Source organism: Mercurialis annua, linkage group LG5 (genome assembly GCF_937616625.2).
Source record: "Mercurialis annua linkage group LG5, ddMerAnnu1.2, whole genome shotgun sequence".
Lineage (NCBI taxonomy): Eukaryota > Viridiplantae > Streptophyta > Magnoliopsida > Malpighiales > Euphorbiaceae > Mercurialis > Mercurialis annua.
In genome coordinates, this window is record NC_065574.1 from 3711448 (window position 1) to 3735849 (window position 24402).

General features: G+C 31.2%; 5 protein-coding genes across 7 annotated transcripts; 2 read left to right on the top strand and 3 right to left on the bottom strand.

Moving 5' to 3' along the window:
- Nucleotides 1–278: 278 nt before the first annotated feature.
- On the bottom strand, nt 279–1652 carry LOC126680131 (uncharacterized). Its single transcript, XM_050375186.2, has 2 exons — nt 574–1652; nt 279–479 (listed from the first exon to the last, which is right to left on the bottom strand). The coding sequence occupies exons 1-2, from the start codon at nt 1519–1521 to the stop codon at nt 423–425; spliced, it is 1005 nt and encodes a 334-aa protein (XP_050231143.1). The 5' UTR covers nt 1522–1652; the 3' UTR covers nt 279–422.
- A 7312-nt stretch (nt 1653–8964) lies between these two features.
- LOC126682721 (uncharacterized) lies at nt 8965–12081 on the top strand. Its single transcript, XM_050378466.2, has 3 exons — nt 8965–9298; nt 9686–11514; nt 11609–12081. Exons 2-3 carry the CDS (start codon nt 9688–9690, stop codon nt 12038–12040), a joined length of 2259 nt encoding a protein of 752 aa, XP_050234423.1. The 5' UTR covers nt 8965–9298; nt 9686–9687; the 3' UTR covers nt 12041–12081.
- A 361-nt stretch (nt 12082–12442) lies between these two features.
- LOC130015493 (uncharacterized) lies at nt 12443–13496 on the bottom strand. Its single transcript, XM_056105751.1, has 3 exons — nt 13488–13496; nt 12913–13430; nt 12443–12765 (listed from the first exon to the last, which is right to left on the bottom strand). The coding sequence occupies exons 1-3, from the start codon at nt 13494–13496 to the stop codon at nt 12573–12575; spliced, it is 720 nt and encodes a 239-aa protein (XP_055961726.1). The 3' UTR covers nt 12443–12572.
- On the bottom strand, nt 13285–16727 carry LOC126680742 (uncharacterized). Its single transcript, XM_056105703.1, has 7 exons — nt 15563–16727; nt 15105–15464; nt 14851–14997; nt 14334–14765; nt 14151–14267; nt 13560–14035; nt 13285–13430 (listed from the first exon to the last, which is right to left on the bottom strand). Exons 1-6 carry the CDS (start codon nt 16349–16351, stop codon nt 13751–13753), a joined length of 2130 nt encoding a protein of 709 aa, XP_055961678.1. The 5' UTR covers nt 16352–16727; the 3' UTR covers nt 13285–13430; nt 13560–13750.
- A 1772-nt stretch (nt 16728–18499) lies between these two features.
- LOC126683059 (EPIDERMAL PATTERNING FACTOR-like protein 6) lies at nt 18500–23990 on the top strand. 3 transcript variants are annotated; one of them, XM_056105990.1, is made up of 5 exons: nt 18500–21837; nt 21962–22050; nt 23166–23289; nt 23563–23618; nt 23715–23990. In XM_056105990.1, the coding sequence occupies exons 2-5, from the start codon at nt 22018–22020 to the stop codon at nt 23922–23924; spliced, it is 423 nt and encodes a 140-aa protein (XP_055961965.1). In that variant the 5' UTR covers nt 18500–21837; nt 21962–22017; the 3' UTR covers nt 23925–23990. The 3 variants fall into 3 exon arrangements, with proteins under 3 accessions (XP_055961965.1, XP_055961966.1, XP_055961967.1); XM_056105991.1 differs by having other exon boundaries at nt 18500–21830; XM_056105992.1 differs by lacking the exon at nt 23166–23289 and having other exon boundaries at nt 18500–21830.
- The last annotated feature ends 412 nt before the right edge of the window (nt 23991–24402 follow it).

The following is a 24402-nucleotide window of genomic DNA, read 5'->3' on the forward strand; positions in this document are numbered from 1 at the left end:
TTTGTATTAAATCGTACAAAACTCTTAGATTGAATCTCTGAACCAAACTAAACTGATTTATGTTATGGTTCCGAAAATGTCATTTTAAAAATCTCCGACATTTAGGAGATTGGTCAATTCTACTATTCGGTGGAAACCCCTAATTCACTTTTTTCGATCGAGTTTTGTGTACATAATTATTTTGAAAGCAATAGTGGATACTTTGTAGAAGAACCACACCTATACTATAGAGCTATATTTCATTCAATTCCATAGTTTTAATTTAATAATCATAAATATGAAATCAACAGAAACTCTAATTTCATTGATAAAACTGCATATCTTTGTTATGAAAAACAAAAACAAAAAAACTGTGAATCAAATTCCATATACCAATCCCAAATTACCAAACAAAAACAAAAAATTCCCATCAAAACAGTCAATTACTTCCTCTTATGCTCATCTTTAGCCACAATCTTGAACTTCCCAGTCTTCTGTTGCTGCAAAAAAATCAAAACAAACAAGAAAAAAAATCAAGAACATCCCAAAAAAACACACCCACAAATCAAGAATCAAAACACAAAATCTAATCACCTTCTTCCAAAGAACAGTATGATCTCTACAAAACCCAGCAACAATAGCCTCATCTTTTCTCCTACATTCCTTATACTCAATGCAAAAATCTTCACTCACTCCACAACTAACATGAAACGCCAATCCACAATTTTCCTCAGAGCATTCAATAACGCACCCTTTTCTACTCTTACAGACACAACATTTCCCGTCCCACCGCCTTTTCGGGATTTTCGAGCAGTCAATCCCTTCACGCCCCACCGGGTCCTCGAAGAACACTTCGGGAACCAGAACTGCGCAGACAATGTGCGCCCATTGGCCGTTTTTGGTGGGCTTTAAAGCTCCACCCTTAGTTGTACATAAACAACACGAGATTTGAATTTGGTTTTCGTTATTATTGTTGTCAGATTGAGAAGCTAAACAGTGAGTACAGAACCAATCGCCGTCAGGAACGCCGTTAATTAACGGATTACCGTAGCAAGTAGTGTGCACCATTAGATCACAGCCGTCGCAGAATACTATCGGGTCTGTTGGGTCGCCGTCGGTGCTTTGACAAACGGCGCATAAAATCCCGTCGTCAGCTTCTTCTTCTTCTTCATCATCCGTTGGTTGTAAGTTCTGATCGGCGGTTTGAATCGGTTTGATTTCGATGTCGTCGGACGAGGGTTTATACTCAAGATTGAGATCAATCGGAGAAAACGGGTTAGAATCTGAGATGAAATCGGGATTAAAAGCCCATATCCGTTTCTTGGCGGGCAAAGAATAGGTGGTGGGTCTGCCGCCAACGGAGGCGGCGGCGAGTGATTTTTCAGGGGAAAGGGAGTGGCGGGACTGCTTACGTTTCTTGGCGGGAAGTTGAAATGAAGTAATGGGTTCATTTTCTTTGTTATTTTCAAGCTCGTTTTGCTGTTGTAACAGTCTTAATCTTTTGAGAGGAGGTAAAGCTTGAAACTTGGCAGAGGCCGCCATTTTTTCTCTGTAATTTTCTTAATTGGTTTCGTTTTTAAGAGTGAGAGAGATGGAGACAGAGATAAAGAGAGCGAAACTAACTGTTTCGAAATTTTTGTTTGGTGAGATAAATAAGAGAGTAAGCGGGAGAGAAGATTTGAAGGAACGGAAATTGGATTTGATGTGGAGGGAAAGAAGAAGATGAAGGCGCCAAGTTTTAAAAAAAATTATCTTTTTTTTTTGAATTTTTTGTTCAAGTTTTGGCTAAATCTTATGGCGGCAACTCAACATCACATTTAGCCAAAAAAAATTAGTTCAATTCAACTTGGCTAAATCTTATTTTCATTTATACAATTCTCTTTCGAAATGCATTTTATTTTGCCAAATGTCGTAAAAAGGCCAAATCTTTCATAAAAGTTTTACAAAAGTCCTGACCTTTTAATTTTGTCGATTTTGGCCAAAAACAAATTATTTGGTTTCAATTGTGGCCAACTCTCAGTTTGATTTTAATTTGCCTATGTGACGCCTATGTGGCATACCAAATATTGAAAGGTCGGGACTTTTGTGAAACTAAATAATTCATTTTTTGCCAAAATCGACAAAATTGAAAGGTCAGGACTTTTGTGAAACCAAATAATCAGTTTTTGGCCAAAATCGACAAAATTAAAAGGTCAGGACTTTTGTGAAATTTTTGTAAAAGGTTTGACCTTTTTACAACATTTGGCCATTTTATTTTGATTCCATCATCTTTATTTTACATCTTATTGCTTTTTTTTGAAGTCAATAAGGACATTAAATAACACCAATTCTGTCAAAAAAAATGACATTAAAATTATTATATTAACGAATGAGCTATAGCATAAATAGTATTTGCGTTACTATAGTATCTCTTTAGGTTAAATTGTCATTTTAAACAGTAATATAAAACACTTTTTAAAAGTTTTTTTGTTATGTTAATGTAAAAAATAAGAAAAAAATACAATATTTAATTTTCTAATGGATTTTTGAATGAAGTCGACATCTAATTGGGCTATGATTGATCTTACATCAAACTAAAAAATTCTTAAGTCTTAAAATATAGTTTGATCAAATTATTTGTCATTGTTAAATTTATTAATTTATTCAAATAACATATTATGTTATCGTAGACTAAAAATTTGTACTACCGTGTCACGTATTGTGTATCTATTTAAATTTAGACATTTCAATCTGAAACTGATATATTTAACTAATTGTGTCAAGACTTCAAATTCTAATACAACTTATTTATTTAATAAATTAATACGTTTTAAACTATCTAATTGTTAGTTTCAGAGGAAAAAATTGAACCCACGATCTCTCAATACACTTAGAGGCGCCTTAGCTGTTTAAGGTATGTCCATATTGGGGCTAATAATTACCATGAATCCTAAAAAATTACACAAATCTAAAAACGAGTTGAGAAATCCATAGCGCGAACGGAAGAGACGAACGGAAAAGTAACCGGAGGAGAGAAAACTGAAAATCAAACGAAAAAGAAGAAGAAAAGAATAGGAACTTTGAGAGAGAACAAAGAGAAAAAAGAGTGTTTATGTAAAATTTTAACCTAAAATGAGATAAGATTTCTTTATATAATGAGTATTTTTGGTAAATAAATTAGCTCATTAGGTAACGTAGGAAATAATGGAAAGATTGGCCAAAATGGTGTAAATACTTTGCCAAAAACACATATTTTGAAAATAATTCCTAAAAATTTTCCAAAGATTATAACCATTGAATTTTTAAAATTATATAATAGTGGACAGAGCCGCGCAAGCAGATCTTGCAAACCGCCACTAATTGGATATTATCTATTCAGTGTAGTTTTTCCATCATCAACCAAATTATTTCCGCTGGTATTTCGTTCCACCCTCTAAAATTATTACTATCGTCCATCGTCCAGTGGTTTTCATAAGATTTTGTTTAAAACTGGAGATTATATATAGCATCTTTTTACAAAACCCCTTTATGATTTGGCCAAGTAATATAGTATATATCCTAATTCATTCTGGAACCGAACCAGTTTGGAGGATTCCTGATCTATCTGTAACTTATTTAGGGGGTGGACATGAAAAGATCACAATAACAGTCTTCATTAAAATAATTTATAAATAATTAAAAGTCAATATAATTTAGTTAAGCGTGTATGTATTAAGAGTTGATTAAAATATGTAATATAGTGTCAGTTGTGATTAGTCTATTTCGTGTCGTTTCCGTTTCTGTGCTACATAGGCAACGTGTTTAGTGGTAGATTTGTTAGCCAGCTATTATAAATATCTTTATATCAAATTTTAATAAAATGAGCAATTTGGTAATCCCTTTGTTATTGATCTTTAAAGCTTTATATTCTCTACAGATCACCCAAAAAACTGAACCAAAATACAACTAAAATATAAGTTACTAATAATGACTCACCTTTCACTTGTGTTTCCTTCCCCGAGTCCCTTTGGCGCTAGAGCAACATAAATTGTTTCAAGATGCGCTGGTTCATTTTGATTAATACCGTCTTGTCCGTCGCTCACCGTCCTACAAAAGCCAATCATATATCAAATGTTTATGTTTTTTTGTGAAAAAACCAAATTTTTAAGTTATTATCAATTATATAAACTGAATATTATAAATTCGTAACCTAACAGATAATGATTTTTCATGAAAAATGTGTTTAGTAACATAAATCAAGATTATGATGATGGCTTTTCTTGCGATTCTTGTAAATATTGAGGTATCAATCAGTGGCAGACCCAGAAATATTTTATAAGATGATCAAAAATATATTGAAACTTTATAAGATGAAAAAAATTGGCAACAAATTAATTTTAAGGTGGTTAAACTATATAATTTAAAGTGACAAATTTATATTTTTCAATTCCATATAAACATTTTTTAAAGGTACTCAAAATTATAAGGTGGGCAGTTACCCACCATACGCTCTTCATATGTTCGCCCCTGGTATCAATAATGTAAATTAATAACCTAATCATGATTATGAAATTTGATCAAGAATTAAATTACCATGATTCAGTTTGTGATTCATTTTCTTGAGCTCTTATGCGATTCTCTTGAGAGCGTTTCTGATTTCACGCTTTTCAATTCACTATTTTTGTGTAACTGCTTATTTCCCTTTTCTGTTTTTCCCGCTCCATGTAAAGCCGCTTTAATGTATGATATTTTAACAAATTACGCTTAGGTCCCTTAGATATATCATAATTAATAATTTAGTACCTCTTATTTTAAAAGTATACTTAAAGATCCCCAATTTTAATTTTGTTAACTAAGAGACCCCTTATTAACAATTTAGTACCTTTTGTTTTAAAAGTCTACTTAAAGATCCCCCGGTTCTAATTCCGTTAATTAAGAGACCCCCTGTTAATTTGGGGGATCAAGTCGTTTAACGGAACTGAAATCGATATACCAAATCGTTTAAAAGTGAATTACCTAATCGTTTAACAAATTTAAAAGTGATAGAGAAATCGTTCACGAAATTAAAGGCGGGGTACCAAATCGTTTGAAAATAAGTGTCGCAATTACCGAACGGACTTACTAGTTACCTGAATTTAAATTGAAAGACCATTAAATAAACTTTTAAAATAAAAAATACCAAACTATTAATTATGTTATATTTCAAAGACTCAACGTAATTTACTCTCTTTTTTATATGAACTTAGTGTTTAATGATTAAATGCTAATGATTATTAGTGTTTAATGATTTGTAACTTAAATTCCTAATCCCTATATTTTTCTAAAACCTAAAAATTTTAACCTCTAAATTTCAACTCCTAAAATTCTAACCCCTGTATTCCAATCCTAGCATGATATTTATTTAATAAAAAATCAAAATAGTAATAATAATATAAATTAATTAATTTTAATTTTACAAATTTGTTAAAATCTAGAAAGACGTATTCATAATAAAATTATAAGGGAGTTATTGATAATTTTTTTATGAATAAAAATCTATAAATAAAATCACAGTTATTTGTATGCTTTTCAATGATTATTTTTTAATTTTATTTTGTTTAATATCTTTTAATTGTATTAGTAAGGATTTTGTGTTAAGTTACCTATATGATAATATAGTGATAACATCATGATAATGTAGTGATAATGTTATAATAAAACAATGTTTGACTATCATGTCAGTATCATATGATAAAGTCATGATAATATAGTGATACCGACATGTTAATCAAACACTGTTTTATCATAACATTATCACTATATTATCATGACGTTATCTCTACATTATCATATAGGTACCATAACACATTAATGATAATGCCACTGATACCTTAATGATAATGGAGTAAAAAAATAATTATTTTAATACCGAGAGTAAAAATATAAATCTGAAAAAAACGTGAGGTATTTTTGACAACTTTTCCGTATTGAAGTAAAAAGTGCAAATATTTTTATTTTTGAGGTAATATGTAAACTTTCCAATAATTTTTTTAAAAAGCCCAACTATAAATAGTTAAGAGAAAATGACAAAACTATACAAAAAGAGGAAGAAACTAACAACAATGCTAAATTTGTTAAAATATTACATGAGCACCTCAAAAAATAGAAACTTTACATTTAATACCTTAACAATGAGGATGCAACACATGGCACATACAAAACAAATAAAAAAAAGGTCAAAAACGCGTCAGAATAAGTCAAAAACGCGTCAGAAACGCGTCTGACATACGTCTGACACGCGCGTCAGTCACGCGTCAGTTTGTCAAAATTTCAGACTTGTATCATTTATGTATTTGTTATGTATCAGACATGTATAAAGGACATATCTGATTATTATTTTTTCATATTTTTAAAACAAAAATAAATAAATAAATAAATAAATACATATATTATTAATATGTATTATTTATGTGTCTCTAAGGTGTATGTATAATATATTTTGAATTAAAAGATATATGTATCACGTGCTTTAATTAAAATTCACGCATCAAATAATGTAAACAATATTTTGATATGTTACTATTCACTATAAATTGAAACATAAAAATAATAAGTTGCGATTTTTTTTAACTCGACTTTTATCAACATAAACATTCTCACTTGAATTAAAAACCACTATTATCCACAATGTATCAGAGATATGTCGATAATTTATTAGCTATCGACAATACTACATCTCAAAATACACACATAATACATATATTAAAATAAAAAATATAGGTCTAAATTATTTCTGATATGTACAAAAGATGTGTTGAATATGTATCGTATTTGTATTTGAGTTACATATTTAACGCATTGAATATATAACTTACGAGTAGTTGAAATTTATCTATAACATACATTAAAATAAAAAAACATGTCATATGCTCTGTAAATTATGTAAATTATTTATCAATGATACGTATTAATAATATATTTATCATGTTTTAATTGTATATGAAAAATGTATCTAAAAATACATCTAAAAGACATATATATTTATATAATATATATTTAAATATTCTTTGAGTTGTTTCTGATATATATTGATGACGTATCCGAGATGTATCGAAAATGTATATGAGATGTACCGAAAATATATCTCGAAGGCATTGAGGTACCACCATTAACGAGAAGACGCATATCAAAAATATATTTATCATGTATATTTTATATTTTAAAAATTGATCTAATAAATACATCTAAGAAACATGTCAAACACTTTTGATGAATTAATATATATTTAAAAATAAATGTATTTGAGCTGTTTCTGACATGCATCTGATATGTATAACATATGTATCTGATATGTATTCAAGATGTATCTTGAAGACAATCACATACTATTAATGAAACTTATTGGAGAAAATATATCTTAGACATGATAAATCTTAAATACATAAATAATACATTGCTTTCTCATTTGAAGTGCTATCATATTTTCTAAATAAATATACTGTCATTTTTAATAAAACAAATAAATTGAATTAAACTCTATCGAATTATACACTTCCAGCAAATGGATTGAATGACAAGGTTGATGAGGTTTGGTTGCAAAGAACTTTCACAATTCTTATGGCTGGCAACACGTAAACACTAGCCCTCTTGAAAATTCTAATCTCCTCCTCTACATCTTTATCCCACGATGTATCAGAGATGTATCAATAATGTATGAGAGACAACTTAAATACATGTTTCATACATCTTAGAGACAACTTAAGTATATTTTCTAAAAAAAATTATGTATTAAACTTCTCACTAAAGACACTGTTGAAACCATAAACTACAAATAAGAAAAACACATAAGAGATGTTAGCAAATAGTAATATACTATTTATATCACATAATGTATAAAAAAATAAAAAATAATACATGTCTTAAATAATATAAATAGATGATACATATGAATACATAAAATAATACATCTCTTAAATAATATAAATAGATGATACATATGAATACATAAAATAATACATCTCTTAAATAATATAAATAGATGATACATATGAATACATAAAATAATACATCACTTTAACATTTGCAGTGTTATCATATTTTTAAAAGAAATGCATTGTCACTTAAAAAAAAAGTTAAATTATTATATTGTTAAGAATTGAAATAAATTAATATAATTAATAACATAATTTTCATCTCTAAATCAATTTAAATAACCTACAAAACATAATTTAATATATTATTAATACAAGTATATATATTACAATTATTTTATAGAGAGAAAGTTCAAAATACGACAAAAATTACTTAAAATTAGAGGTGTTTTTTATTAAAAAAAAAGATGATGAATGACTAAAACTAGTAATATTTAATTGAAGATTTAAATTTAATTTTAAAATAAATAAAAGTATTTAGATTAAAATTACTAAAACTAGTAATATTAGATCTCGAGTTTTTATGTTAATTTTTTTTTCTTCAGTTTCTTAGCTTGAACAAGAAAAAAAATACGAGTAACAAAAATTGCTCAATCAAACCAAGAAATAAAAAGCACCCGCAATCAAAAATACGTTTTTTAAAAATTTCAATTCTTTTCTAATTATTCTAAAAAAATCATGGTACCCCAAAAAAAACAACTGATAAATCTTTTTTGTCTCCATCCAGAAAATAATAATAATTTTGTTCAAGATAAAAAAAATATTAAAAAATACAATTTTAAAAAAATGAAGTAAAGAAGATGAAAAATCGTGACTTTATAATAAGGAAGTTAATTAAATTGACAAAGATGGTGGAATTTTGAAGGAAATTTGAAATGGAAAAAATTTAATAGTAACAGTTCATGGTGTATAAGAAAATAGAAAGAGTAGAGTGGAAGAAGATAAAGACAACATGTGTTGATCTCTTAAAATAAAAATGAAAATAAGATGACATGTGTAGGGTAAGAATGATTTATGTAGTGCATGTAAAATATTCCCGTGTTTAGCCTTTTAATGTAATCAATAAATTAGCATAGGTGAAAGAAATTAAAAGAGCAATTTACATGATTCCCCTAAATGGTCCCCCTTCTATTGTTTTTCCCTCAACTTTTCTATTTAAGCAATAATCCCTCAAAATAATAGGAAAGTTTGCAAGAATCCCTCAATACCCCAAAATCAGTTACAAATAAAAAATAAAGGACATTTATAACCTCAAGCTAATAACGTGTATAATATAGGAAAGACTTTCTTTCCAAACAAACATCAAACACAATCTTCATCTTCAACCTCAATCAAATCTGCCATTGTTAATGAATTTATAAAGAAAAATTATACTCATCTTAACTCCATTACCGAGCTGATCTCTGTTCAATTTTCGTCCATTGATAGCTTCGCAGTCAAGATCAAACAAGGTTAGTAATAATCGTTTCCTTTAAGTCAAGTTGATCTCTGTGATTTATATAAAAATCGAGCTGCTCTTCTATCCATTTTTCTGCCATTGATAGCTTCAAGATCAAGCTCAAACCATGTTAGTTATCAGTAATATAAGAAATAAAGAAAATCTGTATAATAACACATTACAAAAATATATAGTAAATTCAGTTAAATATAAGTTTAATAAGTTTATAGTAAGGATTTCAAATTAAAAGAGAATCTAATTCGATTTCAACAGACAAAATTTTGATTTATTAAGGTTAGATTACATGATTATGAAATTATATGATTTCAAGTGCATTACATTATTAACTGTAACTGTTTTGAATAATGATTTTTTTCATTATGTTTATGTGAAAAAACAGATATGCATAGTATTTTGATATTTGTTCACTACAATGGAGAATGGAATCAAAACATGGAGTATGTAAATTTTGAACCAATGGGAATATTGGTTAAAGAAGACAGTGACTACAACAGTTTATTGGAAATTCTGTCAAAGCAACTCAATATCAACCTTATGTCAACTTCCCTGGAAATTAAGTATCAAGTCAAAAACAATTATCCACCAATGAAAATAACAGACAATGGAAATTTGTCATTCTACTTGGAGCTGAAAAAGAATGCAACAGATTGCATGATGTACCCGTTATGCATTTCATTCATATCGTCCGGAAATGAAGTGGCATTCTTTGACTCAACTTTCAATGTATCAAATGCGGATGTGCAGTCAGGACAACAATCAGCAAATGCATCAAGATCAACATATGAGGTAGGCTCAACAAGTGAAAAAAGGAAAGAACAGATGTCCGATGTGATAAACTATGCTAGATTTTTGAACAATGAGTTCACACATGATGAAGATGAAGTGGAAAGTAACTTCAAAGATGATAATTTAATAACAGACACAAAACATAGAGAAATCAAAGAAGGACAGTCATACAAGAACAAAGATGTTTTGAAATCAGTTTTGAGCTCTTATGCAATCAACAACCATTTTCAATTCAAGGTACGGAGATCATGTGAAAGGCAATATTTCTTGAGTTGTTTGGATACAAATTGCACATGGAAACTTAATGCTTCAAGAAAAGGAACATCACAGATTTTTATCATTCGAAAACTTATTATTAACCACAATTGCTCAATGGTTGTGAGAACTAGTGATCAAAGGCAGGCAACATCGAGTGTAATTGGTGAATACATTAAATCCAAGTACACCAACCTCAAAACTGTATACAAACCGGCTGATATTTTGAGAGACATGAGAGATGATCATGGAATAAAAATGAGCTACTCTAAAGCCTACAGATCGAAAGTAGTAGCTCAAGAAATGGTAAGAGGAAAACCTTATGACTCTTTTTCATTAATACCAAGCTACTTGTACATGCTAGTGGTTGCAAATCCGGGTTCGTTTGTCAAGTTGGAAGTAAAAGATGACAATAGCTTCCTTTATGTTTTCATGGCATTGAATGCATCTATAAAAGGATGGGAGTTCTGCATTCCGGTAATTGCTGTTGATGGCACTTTCCTTACTTCAGCCTATGGAGGTATGCTTTTAACAGCATGTGCACAAGATGGAAATGGTAAGATATTTCCTCTAGCTTTTTCAGTAGTGGATTCTGAAAACGATGACTCCTGGGAGTGGTTTATGAGGAGAATTAGAGATGCATTTAAGATGCGAAGTGACATGTGTATAGTCTCTGATCGACATGAAAGCATAAAAAATGCAGCCATTGCAGTTTTTCCAGAAGCTTCCCATGTATTGTGCACATTTCATTTATTCAACAATGTTAAAAGAAACTTCAAGAAGTCATCAAAACCACTACGAGAAGCATTTTATGGGGCAGCAAAAGCCTACACAACTGAGGCATTTGACTACTACATGAAGCAACTTGACGGTATGTGCAGAGGTTTAAAGACTTACCTAGAAGCTGTTAAGTATAAAAAATGGGCACGAGCACATTGCGAAAATAACAGGCACAAAGTCATGACAACTAATATTGCAGAATCAATGAATTCAAGAATAAAGGCAGGTAAGGATCTCCCAATCACTACACTACTTGAGTACCTACGAAAAATGGTGCAAGAATGGAGCTACGCGAATAGGCATTTGGCACGATCAACTTTCACAAACCTATCAAAAAGAGCAGAAGATATATTGAATGACAATTACATTCAGTCATTGAAATTAGTGGTATGATTTAATTATATAAAATTTAATAAGTACAGTTCACATATAGTTAACATATGGTTCATATATGGTTACTGACATTTAACTAAAAATGCAGGTTTCAAATTCAAATGACAATGTGAAGACAGTCTATGATCATAAAACAAAGTTCATTGTCGACCTTAAAGAAAGAACGTGCACATGTAGGAGATTCGACATTGATGAAATTCCTTGCCCACATGCAATGGCAATACTCAAAGAATTCAATCAAGATCCTTACAAATTTTGTTCGCATTATTTCACAAAAGAAACAATACTGAAGACATATGAAGAAACAGTATATCCAGTGGTAGATGAAAGTTTGTGGAATGTCCCAGAAGAAGTGGCACAAAAGATTGTTAATACACCACAAGGAAGAACAAAGTCGGGAAGGCCTAGGAAGAAACGAATTAGATCTGCCGAGGAAACTACAAATCATAACAAGTGCAGCAGATGTGAAAAAAAAGGACACAATGTGAAGACATGCAGGAATATGCCTAAGAAAAAATGATCCAATTTATTAAAGTTCACTTCAGGTTGATATAAGGTTGTTTTGAGGTTGAAATACATTTCAATTAAAAAGACATATTGAAGTTTTAAAGTAATATAAATTTCAATTTCTTTATATATAAAATGTCCTATATATTAATGCAATCCACAATATATGTAATAAATTTAAAAAGACTTGTTGATTTGTTTTTTTTTTAAGTTGACATAAGGTTAATATTAAGTTCACATATAGTCCTTAAGTATGAGTTGTACAGAGTTATGTTCAAATATGGCTTATATTAGGTATAAAAAAAATTGTAACTTTTAATTAATATTTAAAAGCTACACAAAGAAACAAATAAATGTTTAATTGTATAGTAGACTAAAAATAAAATAAAAGAGAGAAAAATGGTGTCAACTAGAATTAAAAATATAAATTCTGTTTACAATATAAAAAACAAAAGACAAATAATAACATCCAAAGTACGATAGTACGATAATATTCAGATATATTTCCGATACAAAACAAAATAAAATCCTAAAAGGAAAAATGCCTAAGAAGCCACCCTCTTGATTTTCAAAGGAGCTTCATTTTCACTAAGAACTGAAGATTCGTACTTCCAACGACCATAAAAATATAATGACGAAGCATAACGAGCACGGTGTTCTTTGGCACTAAAATCTTGCCCCATAACTTTTCCATCAACAAAAAACTCAGCAGCGGCAAACATATGAACTCCACAATCACTGCAAAAAGTAAGATAAAAATGTTAAAGAGGTATAATAGATAAGAATGACATAAGGTTCACATACAGTTCACATCAAGTTCATATTCTGCCACCATAACTTAAAAAAAAACAACTAAATAAAAATGGTAAAAAATATAAGACTTACGTATCAGTTTGAATGGGTAAGTTCTGCACAATCTCGATTCTGAATGGGTCAGTTATACTCTTTCCCTCATAAGGACCGCTGGTAGTGTCTATGTCATCTCGAGATTCAAAAAATTTGACATCTTCAAGGAAGAGCGGAAGCAACACACTATAGCAGTTAACGATCTCAATTGCAGATGAGTCACTTCGAACTGACCTCAACGAATTGTAGACATATATGCATCGTTCCTTGAAGTTCAGCCGAGCCAATATCCAATGCCAATCTTTACCGCAGTTGATCGGGAAAAGAACATCATCAACATCAGCCCACTTGGTGTTGCAACGCATATGACCACCGTAAATGTACTCAGTCGCTGTATTTTTCGAAGAAACAAGTGACGTATCTTGCTTTTTCAAGTATAAAGCGTATATGGCTTGAATACGTCGATCGAAAAAATTGTCAGTAGTTGTGCATCTTCTGTTTGCACCACGTCCGTTTTTAATTTTTTTCCTCAGATAATAAAGCAAAATATCTACATGCTGCAAAAAAATAAAAAATAAAGATAAGTTGATATGTAGTCAACTTATGGTTATTGCAGCTATCATGAGTAATTAAAATGATAAATAAATAAAATAATAAAAAGAAAAAATAAGAAAGAAGATACTAACAGAACACGCGATAGGCTGTCCAATGTGAAAAAGATTGTAAAACCAACTTTTTGAGTCAATGTCAGCAACGCCAAGACAAAAACGGGGACGCAATATGTCAGTCTTTAAATCGTATATTTTCTTCCTAAAAACAAAAAGAAAACAAATTAAAAAATCTAAGTGAAACAAAATAATTCTAAACATAAAATGAGTTAGCATACGAACCTGGAGCTTTTAGGATTGCCTTCTGCCAGCCATTTCCGAACAATATCTTGTTTAGTGACATCACTAAAAAAAATGCAATTACCGTCAAATGGACAAAGACAGACGCTGCCATTACTCGGCTTCGGCATAATGCAGCCTGAAGAAGAACCAAACTCGTTCAAAAATGGTGACTTCATTAAAAAACTAGGTTTTACAATCCTTTTAGAAGGAACTGGAGTCACAACATCAGGGTTAATAGAATCAGTACCGAAGTTTGCTTCTATATAGTCAATCTACAAAAAGTAAAAAAAACACATTTTTAGTAACCTGATATGAACTCAATAATAACCTAATATAAACCATCACATATAAAGTTAAACAGTTAATAAAAATTAAAGAAAACAATACCTCCTTAGATTTTAATTTAGCAATGGATTCATATGCCTTTTTTTCAGCCTCATCACACATTTCTTCTGTCAAAGTGCATGTTGGAGATATTGAAATCGCCTTACTTTCACGCGGAACCTAATAAATTGAAATTAAAAAGGTAAATAAAATTAACAAAATTTAATTTATAAATATTAAATATACCTTAGCAGTCGAAGCAATCACAGCATCAGCTTCCATATTCTTCTCATTTGGAACATTATCAGTAATGTCAGTCCAATCACCAGCCTTCTCGTCAACCAAATCTGCATCTTCCATTTTTTTAGAACCATCCTCCTCACCTACATCTTCACTTTTTTCATCACTTTCTTCTCCATCAGAAGGCTCCCCTACCTCTTCCATTTTTTTATTACTTTCTTCTTCATCTGAAGACTCCCCTTCTCTATTTTCTTTTACAGAATAAGACTTAGGATCGATTTCATCAGTATGCGTGACCTTTTGAGCATCAACGGAATCTTCAACTCCTCCTTCGGTTCCTATAGAACTATTTTTCTTCGCGGGAAGATCAGCATTTTTCTCCTTTTCAACACTTTTTGTCTGCAAACTATCACATTCTTTCTTTTTCTTACTCAGAGTCTGTTACATATATGAAGTTCATATTAAGTTCATATTCAGTTACAAAAACATAATATGAAATACAATAAATTATATTTTACTGAACCTTTAAAAGTATGGCAGAATCTTCAGAATCAGTGTTTTCTGTTTCAATAGAAACTTCAGGTTCAATAGAAGATGATTTAGAATCATCCTCATGTTCACTGCCATCTCGAGAAGATGAGGCGTCTACATTGGAATCATCAACTTTGTCCTGTAATTAGAGCAAAGCAGTACATATTAATAAAAAATGTAAACTACTATAATAACATAAAACAGTAACATTAAATGATAAAAGTACTAAAAATCAAAACACGTTACCTTTTTTGAATCAACAATATCAGTAAGCATCGCATTTAACGAATTTACAACTGTCAAAACTTCGGAAAATTTGCAAGTGAAAACACGTTTAAACTCCAATATGTCAGCCTGCATGGTCTTCTGACCAACCATCAAAACTTGAAGCTTCTTTTCCATTTTACGTAAATCCAAAGTTTGCGTTATTGATTCAGAAGCATTCGATATATCAAACGCCGGACAATAACCGTCTTCATTCCCACCTACTTGGCTAACATTTGAATCATTCACCGCCTTACCCTTACCCTTATTCTTTTTGAAAAAGTCACCTAAAGGAAGGGCATTCTTTTCTGCAGGGGTTGGAACAATAGACCGAAAAAACACCTACACATATACCAAATGTGAACCCAATGTAAACCATACATGAAAAAAAGCAAATGATAAATTCAATTTAAAAATCATAAAATTAAAAATCTGCAAACCTGATCAGATGCAAATTCAACAAAGAGTTCTCTGTCGACAGGAATGTATTTTGGATGAAAAAATGCTTGCCATCTCAAAATACGCGGGATAGCAGTTTTGTTCACAAGTTGAACAAAAGTTTTTTTGGCTGCCGGGCAGCACTCATAGAACCAGCATTGCAATACATATGGAAAACCATTTAGGCGATAGTGGTAAGCATTGTCTTCAGCCTTAAGACATCCCGGAGTAAGAACAGCTTTTGTGGCCAGGGAATCAAACGTGCACTTGAATACATCAACACCCCACGGATAGTCATTAAAATCGGCAGAATCAACGACATCAAAGTCTTTCAAAGGGATACGAGCAGTCTTTGGTGAAGCAAGCAAGAAATTGTGCAAAAAATGCATAAATGCGAGCTTAAAACCGTCCTCCTCCGAATCCCAACGCCTAGATAAAAACAAATCCTGAAGGGTTTGTTTAGAAACCGATTGCAGCCCGCTGAAGTACTTGTCATAAAGGCCATTTGCAACTTTTGGATAGCCATATTTACTGCTGTCACCTTGGCAGTTTAAACCAGACACCAGCGCAAATTCTTCAATGCCAAATTTCAGCCGACACCCGCCGACTTCAAACCATAATTCAGATTTGTTCAATTGTACGACCTCCCTTAGTAACAAACAGTGGATAATCTGATTTTGCATTGTGATCTCTGGAATGTCAATGAGGTACCCGAAGCAACATTGTCTGAACATTTCCAATTCACCGGCATTAAGAGTCGATTTGATTTCGGAAATGATATCATACGACATGCGCGTATCGACCTTGGAGTGAGAATGAACTTCTCGACTAAGTTTAAACTGCCATAGCTGTACATAAATGAAAAGCGAAAAATGTCATAATTCAAAAAAACTCAATGTCAACTAGATATGAACCATCATTACACAAAAAAAATTAAAAAAACAAACAAACATGCAAAAACAGTTACAATCATAATGAAAAATAGGTTGATAAAATTTAAAATAAAAAACCTAATTCTGAAAAATAACAAATACATAACAATTCTTCTCGACTAAGTTTAAACTGCTATAGATGTACATAAATGAAAGCGAAAAATGTCATAATTCATAAAAACTCAATGTCAACTAGATATGAACCAATATTACACAAAAAAAATGAAATGAAAATAAAAACAAAAAAATTGAAAAAAAAAAAACAAACAAACCTGCAAAAACAGCTACAAATCATAATGAAAAACAGGTTGATAAAACTTAAAACCAAAAACCTAAACCTGGAAAATAACAAATACATAAAAAACAGAATACATAACAATTGTTTGTTTAATAACTACTAAGTTCATAATTAAAAAACATTATACACAAGATCAAGTATAAACCCTAAATAAATATAACTTAATTGAAAATCTATTGAGTATAAAATAAATGTTAAGAAAACCTATAATAGACTAAATGTGAACCCTAAGTAAGTTAGAAAAGTATGAAATCACACCTTAGGAGCAGTTTTCTTTGATTCATTGATGGAAATGCCTTTGTGCTTCTTCGGTGACCGGATTAAATCATCTGCATGTCTCTTCTTTAAAGAGGTAGGAGATGGACGAACTGAAGCTTCTTCAGTTGGTTTTTTTTTAACAGTTTTTTGAGGTTTCTTTGCAACGGTCTTCTTCCTCATTTCGCTAGGTTTGATTTCAGGTTGAGAATCAGACCCACCGCGTGTGGTAACCATATAAACAGGTCGGAAAAAAAAGAATGGAGGAAGTTAAGGAATAATGGAGGAAGTTAGGAGATAATGGAGGAGAAGAAGCTAACTGTTAGCAAGGTGGGAGTCTGAGATCGTGGTGATGTCGTGCTGAGTAATTATCAGAAGAAGGGATTTAAATTGTATTAATGGAAATAACCGTTGTGTAGGAGATGATAGAAAAAATGATTCAGTGTATTACACACACAATAAGCAAAATACATCAGGGATAAAATAGGAATAAAAATTGCAAAAAGGTAGGCATGAAAGAAACGTTTAAAATTTGAGGGATTTTTGTAAGAAAATAAAAGATGGGTTATTAACATAATATTTTGAGATTTTGAGGGATTGTATGTCATTTTCTCAAATTAAAACACTTAATATTTTTATAATATATGACCGCAATTGGCATAATTGTGTATTTTTCTCAATAGTTAAAGGCCCAATTTATCCCATTACACTCAGATGTGTGTAGAGGAGAAGAGCTTCAGTGGCCCGTTTCCGCACCATCACGTGAGATGAACATGACATATCTGATATTAATATCTGGCCGTCCACATCATCCACCGGGCAACGCGCAAACGGCCCAGATTAACCTGTTCAATCCTTCAAGCAAAAGGCCAAAGAAATCAGCTTCGAAAAACAAATTGAATGCGAAAATAGAATTACAAAATATTTAGCAGAGAAAGAAATTTCAATGGCAGAATCAAAACCGCACTCAGTAATCTCCCCGTCATCAGGCATGTCTATATTGAGCTAATACAATTATGTTAAATTTATTGGTAAATTCATTTAGTCCCTCTAATCTTTTAGTTATTATAATTTTTTCATATAGGTTCTGATATGAATTGTTTCCATTAAAATCTTGTTTATTTGATTAAATTGTTGCATGTGTTTAAACTTTTAAGATTGATTTTGTATGAAGAAATGGGTGTTTTTGTTTTGAATTAAGGGAGTCTTAAATTGAAGTGAATGGGGAGAATTAAGCAAAAATTGTGGTGATTTTGATATAGGTAAAGATGATCATAGTCCGCATCATCATAAAGAAACACACGGAACAAGTGATGACATTGATGAGAAAACTTCTGTGGATGATGTTAAAGGACCGGGTATTTTTCACCGAGCAAAGGAAGAGATCGAGGCCATTGTTGGAGCAATTCTTCCTAAAAAACACGACGATCGCAAATGATGTAGGTTTGAAAACATCTTACCTTTCTGGGACTGGATATTGTTAATTGCTGTTGTATTACTAATGATTTCCAATTAATTCTGTTTTTATGCTAAAACATTACTTATTATTATGTTCTTAGACATGGTTGAATTTGAACCAAATAAAGTTTTAACGACGATGAATATGAGTCATTCTTGGTGCTGCAAATGCACCGTGTCTGTCCAGCTGCGTTACTTTTCTGTTTTAGCACCGATCAACTCATTGAGCTCTAAATTGAGACTCGAGTTTTCTTTGAGTAGCCTTATCTTCCAATTCATATCATGATATTTCATTTTTTGATCTTTTCTTATTTAGTTATGCTACTACATGATAATCATTTTCCGCCTCACGGGCACTTACTAATATATGATTGAGATGCAAATGCTCCACCTTTAGACGGTAAATAGAAATGTTTACCGGTTCATATGTATTTTGATGATAGAGAAAAACAGCTTTGCTTTCACTCTCTCGTATATCACCAGAGAATAAGACAAAAACTAAGCGTCTGTCTGTGTGCTTTAGAAGTATACCATTGCTCTGCTAATTTGTATTACACCTTAGGACAAAAATTGTGAATCTGTCTTACATTTTGTTTGTTCAATTTGTCTAGACAAGGTTAAAATAATTTGTGTGCATCTGTTTATGTCTCTACTCTCTAGTCAAATTGGCCTAGACATATGGAATTTATATGTGTGTGATAATGGCATGAATGCAACATCTAGAAATTCTAGTTCGAATTTTCCTCTTTTAAAAGGTGAATTTAGATCTAAGTTGCTGACTGAGGATGTACAGTAGAATACAACAGTGTTGAAAGATCAAATCAGTTTAATCAACACAAGCATCAATGAATATATCCTGGTGGACCAATTATATAGCAATTATGTAATCTGTTTAATTAAACTTTTACACCTCTTTTGTGATTTTTCGCTCGATCTTTACTTAACATCCTCGAGTCCCACATTTTGGAAAGTTCTTTACCGTATGCACATACCTAATTGGAGAATGGAAGGAAGCTATCACACAACACTCTCTGGCTATGCACTTGGGCTCACTAGCACAGGAGAGGTGTGCACTCAGTTCTGATCGAACTGAAATTTCTCTTTTCCAAAACCGAACTGAACAATTTTTTTAGGAAGTTTAATTTTCAAATCAAATCGAATGAACCGCTTGTCTCAGTTACTTTGGTTTGATTTATATTAATTCTTAACTGTTTTTTAATGTTCAAGCTGAACTGATCCGGAAAATTAAATTTGTCTTATATAAAATTGAACCGAATGTGTCGGTTCGGTTTTTGCACACCCCTAGACGTGGATAAACAAGACCATCGGTGTAACATGTGGCTTTTCTACAGGTTAAAACTTCACATATTTTTTGCTTGCCTAGCTGCTACTTGGTTTCAAGAGTAATCTATGTTGCATCAAAATAGAAATGTCGAAACGAAACACGGAAAAAGGGAGGCTTATTTGGTATTGCATACACAATAAAAATTACAATTTTTTAATAGGTTAATAAAAATTCACATTGTAAATATTTTTTTAAGTTTTATAGAACTAATCATGTTTATGCCGATGAATTGCTAAATGAATTCCGTAGGAGAAATGAACTAAAGAAAGATTTAATGATCATGAACATGAGTCATTCTTGGTGCTGCAAATGCACCTCATCTGCCTCTTGTCAGCTGCATTACGTTTCTGTTTAGTATGGACAATCAATCGATTTCTAAATTGATACTCCGAGAAGTCCTTGAGTAGGATGTTTTTCCAGTTCATATAATAATATTTCATTCTTGGATCTTTTTAGCTACTCTACTACATGATTCTTAGATGCAATAACCATTTTATGTCTCACATTCACTTACTATTATATGATTTAGATGCAAATGCTCAAAAGTTAGAGGTTAAGACGGTTCTCTTAGTTCATAAGGAAATTAGACAGAAACTAGCACTATAGTATCTGTCTATGCTCAGAAGTGTACTATTCCTCTGCTAATTTGTATTACATCTTTAGGGCAGAAAAAATATGAATCTGCCATGCATTTTGTTTGTTCAATTTGTCTAGGACAGGGTTATAATTTGTTTATATCTGCAATTTATCTGTGTAGAAATGGTATGAATGCAACATCTAGAAATTCTAGTTCAATTTTTCCCCTCTTAAAAGGTGAAATTAGATCTAATTGCTGACTGAGGATGTACAGTAGAATAGAGCAGTGTTGAAAGTTCAAATCACTCTAATCAACACAACTATCAATGAGTAGATCCTGGTGGACCAATTATATAGCAATTATATATTCTGTTAAATTAAACTTTTAAACTTTCCTTTTTACACCTCTTTTATGATGTTTATCTCAATCTTTACTTAACATCTGTGAGTCCCTCATTTTGGAAAGTTCTTTACCATATGCACATACCCAATTGGAGAATGGAAGAAAGCTATCACAGAACACTATTTGGCTGTGTACTTAGGTTTACTAGCTGTGGATAGGGGTATGCATTATGTTCAAACCGAACCGGCCGAACCAAAGTTTCCTACTTTTCCAAAACCAAGCTGAACACTTTTTCGAGGAAGTGTAATTTTCAAATCAAACTGAATGAACCGGTCGACTTGGTTATTTTGGTTCAATTTTTATTAATTCTTAACTAGGTTTTTTCATGTCCAAACTTAATCAAACTGGAAAAGCAATTTTTTTTTCTAATATTAAACTGAACCGAATATTCGGGTCGGTTTTTGATTATGGTTGTTCTTTTGCACACCTCTAGATGTGGATAAACAAGATAATGTGTAACATGTGGCTTGTTCTATAGGTTAAAACGTCACTTATTATTTGCTTGCCTAGCTGCTACCAGGTCTTCTTCAACAGTAATCTATGTTGCATCAAAATAGAAATGTCGAAACGGAAAACGTTAAAATGATATTTTAAAAAGAATTAGGTCATAAATGTAAAATTTTAAAGTTTCATAAGTATTTTTAACTATGGTTAACGAAATGCTGAAGCGTAAAACTTCGATAAGTTTTCGTGCAATATGTACTCAGTTAAATGAAATTGGTGGATAGTGTGTCATGGAATGGAATTAATTATTTTTTTATTTGTTTTTTAATGGAATTTGATCTGGGTTTTAAACTCAGAATCTTATAGTCTTGAATGCAACAGTTGGCTGAAACTGTACTGTTAGTGAATCAAATTCACCATTGAATGTGGCAATGTGCGTATCTGCAGAAAGGCAATATTAAGGACCACCAAGTAAGAGCCTTTAATTTTGATCATACCATATGATATGAATGAACGGTCAAGATTAGATCATGGTGAAGTGTTTCCCACCTACCAACCCGTAAGAGGTTGACCCTTGTCCTCCATATATTAATTCATTAACAAACTCATTTAAAGATCCCTCTGCCAGTTCTTCTGCATGCATCAGACATTGATACCTGTTTAATCTTTTCTTTTTCATTCTTTTTATAGGTATGGAACTAGGGATGAGCAAAATCACCTACCGATCGATTTAACCGACCGAACAAATGAATTTCGATCTGTTTGGTTTGGTAATAAATGTAGGTTCAGTCTGTTCGATTTTATGGTTTTTAGATTTCAGTTTTTCGGTTACCGTCGTTTGAGATTTAGGTTATTCAGATTAATCGAACTGATTGAATAAACCAAATATTTGTTTTTTTTTATTAAGTTATTCTTTATACTTTTGTCGGTTTAACCAACTTACATAGTTGGTTCGGGTTTGGTGATAAATTTAGATTCAGTAGGTTCGTTTTTAGTGTTTTTAGATTTCGGTTTCTTAGTTACCGGTTTGGTTTGAGATATAGGTTATCCAGATTAATCGAACCGATCAAATGAACCGAATATTTATTATCTTTTATTATAATAATTCCTTATATTTTTGTCGGTTTAACCAAACCGTCCAAATTAACCAACTTACACGTTCGGTTCAGTTTGAATTTTCAACTTTCTGACGGTTCTCCGGGTTGATTTTGGTTAATGTTGCTTATTCGGTTAGTACGCTTTTATGGTTCGGTTGATCGGTTTTGAAGTTCTCCATTCGATTAAACCGAACCAACCTAATGCTCATCTTATTTTATGAAACTATCATCAAGGTAAAGAAATAAAAGGTGTCTGCAAGTCTAGGGAGTAGCTAAGATTTTCTTTTCTTCTGTTATATCACCAGTGATTTATTAGGGTCCCTGCAGATTATTCAGACCCCTAAAAAAGCAGCTGCAATTTTTATGGAAACGATCCATTTTTCTTCATAAAGCTCTTGCATATATAATCTAGGTTAGCTCATTCTAGAGAGAGAAGCAAATACAGAAGAGTTGGCTTGTGTTGAAAGGTAAAGAAATCAAAGAATATTGGTGGAGAGATATATTTTTTGACAAGAAGGTTGAATTACTTGTAGGTCAAGCAACCTCATCAGCAGCTAGCTAGTGTCATCAGCATCAAAGATTATAGAAGTAAAGAGTAATCCAATAAGATTATTTGGTAATTTTGTTGGGTTGGTTTTTGGGAATTGGGAGAAAACTTAAACTTTTTCTTGGATTTGAACCTCCATATATAGCAATGATCATCATGGCCTCTTCATAGAGTGATCAAAAGCTCTTTATCTCTCTTGTTTCTCTCTCTAGAATTATACAATCATAGTCACAATCATCATTTTTTGTAGATGGAGGCAAGAATTTGTTGTCTTGTGTTAGCACTACATATAGCAGCTTTGAGTTTGATTTTTCCAGTTGGTAATAGCAGACCTTTTTCATCTAATCATGGTGTTTATGTCAATCAAGAACCAGGTAATTAACATTTTTAAACCACTTCTTTTATTTTTTTGACAAATTTAACCACTTTTTGAAGCTAAAAGCTTAAATTTTTCATAATATGGTGACTAAAAATTATTATTATTAGTAATAACATTATTAAATTCATCTTCTTGCTTTATGTAAAAAGTTGTAACAGTATTTATTTTGTGGCCATTTTCCAAAGAACTTTTATCATCCTTCTTTAATTAGCATCTATCTTTTTAGAAGTTATTGTTTCAATTAAGGACTAACCAAGCATTTAAACAGGTCAGAGTCCACAGTCTTTAGGATCAAAACATGGCTTTCAGATGGAATCAAAACAAGTACTCCTCTCTCTCTTTCTCTATCTCATTTATTTTTTAATGTTATGACAAAATAAAAAGAAGATGCTAAATTAAGTAATTTTTCAATTCTTGAAGGGTGTAAATGAAGAAGAATATTCAAAAGGGCTGAGCAAAATAGGGTCAAGCCCACCAAGCTGTGAGCACAAATGCTATGGTTGCAATCCATGTGAAGCAATTCAAGTGCCTACAATTAGCAAAACCCATAACCATTTTGGTGTTAATTATGCTAATTATGAGCCTGAAGGCTGGAAATGTAAATGTGGTCCTATATTCTATAGTCCATAATTCCATCATCATGTATTTTCTTTGTGTTGTACAATTTTTTCATATTGTGATAATTATTTTACTATTTTTTTGTTTGGTTTACTATGAAAAACATCAATTACAGTTCGGGATGGTAGTGTATTGATCCAATGCATCTTTTAATTTGGAACTTCATTATTTTATAATGATCAAGTTTCAATATACAAATCCATATAAGGTTGTGTTTAAAATTCATTTTTTAGAGTTATTCAAAACAATTCTTTTAGGGAAATGTTAGTTACATTGTTTAAATATGACATCAATAAACAAATAAATTAGTTGAAGAGTAATGCTATTTCATTTCATGTTTTTTAATCAATTTATTATTTTTAATGTGATATGTATATTATTAATATATAAAATAAATTATTGAAAAAATATGATAAATACATCACATCAATTTGAATAAGGTTTTTCATAAAAAAAATTATGATTATTATATTATTTTGCGTTGATTGCA

What these genes read in the sequence shown, in the direction of transcription:
- LOC126683059 (XM_056105990.1), top strand. Translation starts at nt 22,018, where the DNA reads ATGAATTTCGATCTGTTTGGTTTGGTAATAAAT. An exon ending in TTATGTCAATCAAGAACCAG is followed by an intron (nt 23,290 to 23,562) that starts GTAATTAACATT and finishes GCATTTAAACAG; the next exon opens with GTCAGAGTCCACAGTCTTTA. An exon ending in TTCAGATGGAATCAAAACAA is followed by an intron (nt 23,619 to 23,714) that starts GTACTCCTCTCT and finishes CAATTCTTGAAG; the next exon opens with GGTGTAAATGAAGAAGAATA.
- LOC130015493 (XM_056105751.1), bottom strand. An exon ending in TTACCCATTCAAACTGATAC is followed by an intron (nt 12,766 to 12,912) that starts GTAAGTCTTATA and finishes TACTTTTTGCAG; the next exon opens with TGATTGTGGAGTTCATATGT.
- LOC126680742 (XM_056105703.1), bottom strand. Translation starts at nt 16,351, where the DNA reads ATGTCGTATGATATCATTTCCGAAATCAAATCGACTCTTAATGCCGGT. An exon ending in ATTCTGCCATACTTTTAAAG is followed by an intron (nt 14,766 to 14,850) that starts GTTCAGTAAAAT and finishes TATATGTAACAG; the next exon opens with ACTCTGAGTAAGAAAAAGAA. An exon ending in TGATTGCTTCGACTGCTAAG is followed by an intron (nt 14,268 to 14,333) that starts GTATATTTAATA and finishes TCAATTTATTAG; the next exon opens with GTTCCGCGTGAAAGTAAGGC.
- LOC126682721 (XM_050378466.2), top strand. Translation starts at nt 9,688, where the DNA reads ATGCATAGTATTTTGATATTTGTTCACTACAATGGAGAATGGAATCAA. An exon ending in TTCAGTCATTGAAATTAGTG is followed by an intron (nt 11,515 to 11,608) that starts GTATGATTTAAT and finishes CTAAAAATGCAG; the next exon opens with GTTTCAAATTCAAATGACAA.
- LOC126680131 (XM_050375186.2), bottom strand. Translation starts at nt 1,521, where the DNA reads ATGGCGGCCTCTGCCAAGTTTCAAGCTTTACCTCCTCTCAAAAGATTA. An exon ending in ATACTGTTCTTTGGAAGAAG is followed by an intron (nt 480 to 573) that starts GTGATTAGATTT and finishes ATTTTTTTGCAG; the next exon opens with CAACAGAAGACTGGGAAGTT.